The sequence below is a fragment of the Chironomus tepperi genome, unplaced genomic scaffold, assembly GCF_022539635.2.
Source record: "Chironomus tepperi strain 1889 unplaced genomic scaffold, CSIRO-AGI_Ctep_v1 contig_161, whole genome shotgun sequence".
Taxonomy (NCBI): Eukaryota; Metazoa; Arthropoda; class Insecta; order Diptera; family Chironomidae; genus Chironomus; species Chironomus tepperi.
In genome coordinates, this window is record NW_027226283.1 from 1,008,294 (window position 1) to 1,014,568 (window position 6,275).

At 31.5% G+C, this 6,275-nt stretch overlaps 2 protein-coding genes across 4 annotated transcripts; both read right to left on the reverse strand.

Annotated features, from left to right (window-relative positions):
* Window positions 1-15: 15 nt before the first annotated feature.
* MRG15 (MORF-related gene 15) lies at window positions 16-1,630 on the reverse strand. The gene is made up of 5 exons (XM_070637198.1): window positions 1,508-1,630; window positions 1,272-1,386; window positions 1,054-1,188; window positions 532-979; window positions 16-476 (listed from the first exon to the last, which is right to left on the reverse strand). The coding sequence occupies exons 1-5, from the start codon at window positions 1,530-1,532 to the stop codon at window positions 165-167; spliced, it is 1,035 nt and encodes a 344-aa protein (XP_070493299.1). The 5' UTR covers window positions 1,533-1,630; the 3' UTR covers window positions 16-164.
* A 509-nt stretch (window positions 1,631-2,139) lies between these two features.
* Cp190 (centrosome-associated zinc finger protein CP190) lies at window positions 2,140-6,218 on the reverse strand. 3 transcript variants are annotated; one of them, XM_070637196.1, is made up of 7 exons: window positions 6,082-6,218; window positions 5,881-6,007; window positions 5,191-5,331; window positions 5,084-5,135; window positions 4,977-5,021; window positions 3,808-4,911; window positions 2,140-3,747 (listed from the first exon to the last, which is right to left on the reverse strand). In XM_070637196.1, the coding sequence occupies exons 2-7, from the start codon at window positions 5,912-5,914 to the stop codon at window positions 2,295-2,297; spliced, it is 2,829 nt and encodes a 942-aa protein (XP_070493297.1). In that variant the 5' UTR covers window positions 5,915-6,007; window positions 6,082-6,218; the 3' UTR covers window positions 2,140-2,294. The 3 variants fall into 3 exon arrangements, with proteins under 3 accessions (XP_070493297.1, XP_070493295.1, XP_070493298.1); XM_070637194.1 differs by having other exon boundaries at window positions 5,881-6,189; XM_070637197.1 differs by lacking the exons at window positions 5,881-6,007; window positions 6,082-6,218 and adding an exon at window positions 5,489-5,795.
* Between the last annotated feature and the right edge of the window lie 57 nt (window positions 6,219-6,275).

Genomic DNA, 6,275 nt, shown 5'->3' on the forward strand with positions numbered 1-6,275 from the left:
AAGAAGAAGCAGTGGTTGAATTTATACAGTTTATTATGTAATTAATTAAACATATTTATGTATTTTTAATGTTTATGCACATCAAATCAATAGTTGAAAATAATCAGAAACACTGATAACATATAAAATTATTTTATGGTCCATTAACATTAAATTTCCTTTATTTATTGGGCTGCACGTCTTAGATATTCTGAGGTTTGTGGGTAGCTAAAGCATGACGTAGGAAAGTAATCATCCGCTTTTGATTCCAAGAATTTTAAAAAATCTGCCAAGTGTCCGATTAAAACTCGGATATTATTTTTGTCCAATGTTGTGAATGATAAGACTGGACCAAGTTTAACAAAAAGCCTTAAGAGATGGAAAGAACCGTAGATTTGAGACATTGGTTTGTCTGGATACTTATTCAGAATATCTGAATATTGTGTCCTCTCAACTTTATAGAGCAGTTGTGATCCCAGCATTACGTTAAAGTATTCCTAAAATAAATCAACAGTTACAGACACTATCAAAAATGACCATATTAATGCTTACCAAAATCCCATTAGAAATGTCTTCACATGAAATTCCTCCTTTGCTGCTAGATTTGGATTTTTTGTACTGGGCAACAATATCGTCAACAGTAATTTTTGCAGGCAACTCAATCAATTTGCTCTGCGAATTAATTGCATGCCAGTCGTCAACTAATCGTGACTTTAAATCTTTTGGAATTGTAATAGTAATTTCAGGTTTTGAAATCTTTTCTTCAGGACTTTCATTTGATGACGCACTTGTGTCTAATCTTTGACGTTTTCTTTTGTGCAAATCGTCATCTGTGATACTGTTTGTTTTTGAAATTTCCTTGCTCACATTTGTTGATGAAGTTGATGGTTTGACACTTGATCCTCTTGATTTTGTTATTTCTTTAGTTATTGGCGTAGTCGTTGATATATCCTTTGATGGAGTCGAAGATCTTGATGTTGCATCGTCTTTTGATGAATCTCTATTTGTTTTTAAAAGAAGCGGCATCATAAATCAGTATTTGTGACACATTTGTGTAAAGTTTATGCTACTTACGCTTTCTTTGCATTTTTTGATGCTTTTTTTGTTGATTTGGCAGAAGTCTCTACTTTTTTCTGAATTTCTTTCTGCAACTGCACATTTGCTTCGTTATACTTTAAGACTCGATTTTCGGGAACCCATTCATCCCAGCTATAGTTTAAAAAATTTAATAATAAGTTGTTATCAAGCAAGTCAGCATAAATTGAGAAATTTTTTGGAAACTATGAACTTACTTTTTACTCCACCCTGCGTAATGTATGTAATATTTTACTACTTTATCTTTCACCTGAGTTTTCAATAGTTTAGCTTCGTATATTAACTGTCCATGATAGCATAAAACCTTTTCTCCTTAAAAATATTATAAAAAAATGTAAACAAAAATTACAAATAAATACATAAAATATTTTGATTTTTTCCAATGGTAATTCAGTAAATTTTGTTTAGTTATATTCCTTGCCACATTCCTTACCTTCAGTGAATTTTACTTGAGACATAATGAATTAAAAAAAGGTTTTTTTCCCTTTAAAAACTAATGCAAAAAAGTTGAATTTATGTTAAAAATTGTATGATTATATGGTTCTAAGTTTTGTCAATGTATTAGTGTCGCTATAAACCAACAACGTCGGATTCATCCATCTAACTAACTAATAAGAGTTTTCAATCAGTTTCAAATGTATTTTACTGTACGTTTATTAAGTATTATTAAAGTATTTGTGCTTCAGAAACTGTCTAACTTAGTCTAAATTGCTTGCAAAAAATCTGTAGTTTTTTCCCAAGCAATTCAAATGAGAAAAAACCGTTAAAAAGACGGTACGCTACTTACCTGTTCTGACTAAAATCAAACTGGAATCACATATATATGATCAATTCCTTAATTCTAATTAAGCAACAAAACTGATAATTTAGATCTTTTGGGATAGTATTATATATTTTGAATTATCTTTAGGAATTAAGTTCCATGTTCATGCTTAATGATAAGAAACTGTCAATGTTTTATCAGCATTATGCTGTTATAAGCATAAATTGTATTATATTTAGGGAAAATAGCTATCGGCAGTAGCATAAAATAGAAAAAATCATCCAAAAATCGTGTTTGCGGGACAAAATGTTTTATTTTTTCAATTTTTTATCCATTTAAAGTGTATAATGAAAAGGAAACTATAAATTTGTATATAACCATACAATAAAAATTAGAATACGGAGTCAAAACTATATGCGAAAAGTTAGTTTAATTAAAATAAAAATAATATGTAATTTTAAAGGTCATTCCATTCGTCTAACAATTCAGTTATTATTTTAGATTTTTCATTTGAAGGCGCATCCTTTTTCTCCTCGTCGTCATTAATCTTTTCATCGTCAATAGGCTCTTTCTCCTCAATTATTGCAGGACTACTCTCAATTTCAGGTGTATCTAAATCATTTTTAATTTCATCAACACTCTGTTTTTCTTCCTCGACTTTCTCAGAACTCTCGTCCATTTTCTTAGTGTCACATTCCCAATCCTGCAATAAACTATTAAGCTCCTCATTTGTTTCATTTTTAGATTCCAACTGTTGCTCGGTCTTTTCCTCAACCTTTTCAGTATCATTTACAGTTATATCTTCTGGCTCTTTTACTTCATCTTGAGACACTTCTTCAGTCCAATCATCTTCTAAATCAGCAATTAATTTCAGTCGTGATTTATTGGACTCATCGTCACTTTTCTCTCTTACTGTTCCATCTTGAAAAACAACTTCGGCATGTTCAATCTCTTCAGGCTTAATTGTTGTACTAATATTGTCTGTTGAATCTGTTAACGAATTTTGTGGATCACTTAACATTACCATGATACCATTATTTTGATCCTCGACATTGAGCTGCCTTTGATCAAGAACCATAACAACATTATCGGACAACGTAGCTCCTTGCTGTTGAAGCTGTTGTAAAATCTCTTCTTTCTGTTCTGGTGTCAGAACCATTTCTGTGCCATCTTCAGCCACTAAGCGTGTAATAATTTCAGTATTTTCCTCCTTTTTGGAATCGTCATACTCATTGTGCATTTGTGCAAGCTGTTTCTCTATATTAAATTGATCATCCATAACAACATTATCAACTAAAGCTAAGCTAGTAGCAATTCCTGTTGCGACGTTTGATAAAGCTTCAGCTTCTGAGCTACTTGAAACAACAGAGTTTGCTACTATGTTAACAGATTGGTCAGCTGGTATTTCTATGTTTGATAATATTTCAATCTTATTGCCACTAGAATTTTTTCCTTGTTCCACAGTAAATTGATTGTTGTCTTTCGAACTTCCTGCAGCAGGCTCATATTCTTCATCTTCACTAAAATCCATCATACCATCATTTTTCGCTTTGTGTCTATGAACAGCACGCAAATGTGCATGCAAGAGAAACTCTTTATTGAACACTTTTGAGCAGTACGAGCATTTTTGTTGGAATTCTTTATGAACTTCTCGTTTATGCTTCATCAACAAGTCCTCCTTTTGTGTTACAAAGACACAATTCTTCGTCGTACATCTGAATAATGGCACATCTGATGGAGGATTGACGTTGTGTGCTATTAACTGATGTTGAATCAACTCTATTCTTTTTGCTGGTTTTAAGCCACAATGTTCACAAATTCTCGGATCGATCTTTTGCTTATGTACGTTTATTAAATGAGCACGGAATTTTTTATATGTAGGTATTGATATGGGTCTGCCACCAGTTCCACTAAAATAAGAATGATCATTATTGTCACAGAAAAGAAAATTGAATATTTATATTTCTTACCATTCTAAGCAAAGCCACGGACCTTTTTGATTTTCAGCACCCAGTCGAATAAGCTCATGCATCGTTTTAGCATCAATTTTCTTGGGCTGTTGCCGTTGTTGTAGTTGAGGAGTTGATGTGACAATTTTAGGATCATTGTCAGTTTTAACGACACGCACGATAGCTGTAGTTTGTGATGAATTAGATTGTGAAGGCTTTTGCATAATTTTCAGCTTGATATTTTTTGGATTCTTCACCAAATTTGGATATTTCTTTAAAACTTCACCGAGTATCTTTGCATGATCTATATTTCCTCCACTACAGTCGCTGACAGTGATTTGCTTAGTTGTTTGTTTGACAATTGTTGAAGGAGAATTCTTTTGATTTTTCGAGTATTCGTCATCAGACCCTTCATCATCAAAATATTGATCTCCATCATAATCATCATCATCTGAGGCTTCCTCCTCTTCGTGAATGCTTTCTGAATTTTGTGCAACAACTTTAGTATCTTCAGTAATCAGTTCATTGCGTTGACTTTGTAATTCAGCAAGTTCTTTAATATCTTCCAGATTTGGTTTTTTAGAAGGAGGAGCAGTTGTTGGTAATGCAGTTGTAGCTCTTTTATTTGTATATCCTCGACGAAGATTTTCGAATGTTGAATTTTCATCTTCTTTTTTTAACTGGGATGCTGTTTGCAAAGGTTTACTCTCATAAGAAATGCTTTCAAATGAACTTTCTGTGTCGGGTACAACAACTTCATCAGGCACGATAAATCGCGAAGGGCGAGACACATTTTTGTCAGTTTGATATCGAGACACAATTTGTATCGGCTCAGGAATATTGGATTTATTTGGCGATACATGCTTAATTATCGTCTGACCTTGTTTATAAATAACTGTTTTTGTTGGTAATGGTTTTTGATGAAATACTTTTGGCTGTGAACGATTTGCACCTGCACCTGCATTCTTGTTCAACAACACTGGTTGTGGTGATTTTGTTACTGATGATGTTTCACGATGAGCCTCCAGTAATTTTGATAAAACAGTCATGTTCATTTCACGAGATGTTTTCAGCAGCTTTTCATACATACTGTAATGAAACTCCAAAGAGCCGGTGTACATAAAACTAAAAACAAAAATTACGTCAGTACTATTTTTACCATTTTTTTGAATTATTTCTATTGTACATACTTGACAATCGGCAAAATTGTGTCAGCTTGTAGATCTTTCGGCATTCTAAACAAATAAAAAGATTAATTAATAAAAAATTTTAATTTAATAGAAAATGAATAAATTACATTAAAATGTCTTCGACCATCTCGCAAGTTTGTTCCAGCATGTTGAAGTAGTCTAAAAAAAAACAGTATTAATAAAACAGAAATATGAAGCAATTTAAATGATGTACCTGTACATGCTGATAGTACAAGTCGATGAACTTTCAATTGTGAATTATCCAAAAATTGCAGCGTTAGATCGCAGTAGTCTGTTTTGTTAAAAAAATTCAGGAGCTTCTGAAGAAAAAATGTTCCCCAGTTGTCAACTTTAACTAAAAATGGGACAATAAAAAGAGACTCTAAAATTTGTAAACAAACATTTTAAGTTATTTGAAGCTTGAAGAAAGTGTGTATATGTAAGCCAAATATAACTGTTTATTAAAATTATGGATGTTTTCTATCTTAATTTAAGAGAAAAAAAAAACATACTCATTACTCGCAATAAATTACTTTACTTAGCATAGCTAATAAAATTTTTTGTGAGGTAGTTCATCAACTACTGAATATTGTAATTAGGTTACAGCGATAAATTATGTGATATGAGAAGATTGAATGTAAGGCGGGAGCACAAATATTTATGCCACATATTAATTTTACTATAAAAGGACGGACAGACAAATAACTGAAGTTGCCATTTATTTCGAATAATGGATCAATAATAAATTTCTTTAGTATAGTTTTTAAATCAAATACTAAACACTTGATTGATATAAACATAAGATTTGCCTTCACTTCTTGAACTATTTATGCTCCGCGTAATGAACGCTATATTTCCATCTCACTCTCACACACTTTTTTCTATACTTTTTTTTTTGACAAACCTGATCTTAAAGTATCCCGTTGCACTCTATTCATACTGGATGTTATTAGTTATATTTTTTATTTATCAAAAAGTGTAGTGTATTTATTTCTTATTAATAATTTCACGTTATTTTCACACAAAAATGCCTGAAAAGTTTGATTCTAATTAGAAGCCATTTCTTTGATATTTTACTATATAGTTGAATATGCAATGCCTTTACTTAATCTTTATCGTTTTCAGCTATCACTTAATAGTTTATTCTGCACTTTTTAATCAAGAAAAGGACTATTTAAAACGGCTTTATGATAATTTTAAAAAAAAAGTGAAATTCTGATTTTTTAAAAAGCTTTCCTTTGAGCTTTTTTTCGACATTTTTTTCTATGTCTTATAGCTTTTTCCCTTTTTCATTTGAAT

What these genes read in the sequence shown, in the direction of transcription:
- MRG15 (XM_070637198.1), bottom strand. Translation starts at nt 1,532, where the DNA reads ATGTCTCAAGTAAAATTCACTGAAG. An exon ending in TCAAGTAAAATTCACTGAAG is followed by an intron (nt 1,387 to 1,507) that starts GTAAGGAATGTG and finishes AATATTTTTAAG; the next exon opens with GAGAAAAGGTTTTATGCTAT. An exon ending in TCAAAAAATGCAAAGAAAGC is followed by an intron (nt 980 to 1,053) that starts GTAAGTAGCATA and finishes AAAAACAAATAG; the next exon opens with AGATTCATCAAAAGACGATG.
- Cp190 (XM_070637196.1), bottom strand. Translation starts at nt 5,914, where the DNA reads ATGAATAGAGTGCAACGGGATACTTTAAGATCAG. An exon ending in ATGGTCGAAGACATTTTAAT is followed by an intron (nt 5,022 to 5,083) that starts GTAATTTATTCA and finishes TTATTTGTTTAG; the next exon opens with AATGCCGAAAGATCTACAAG. An exon ending in ACAATTTTGCCGATTGTCAA is followed by an intron (nt 4,912 to 4,976) that starts GTATGTACAATA and finishes TTTTGTTTTTAG; the next exon opens with TTTTATGTACACCGGCTCTT.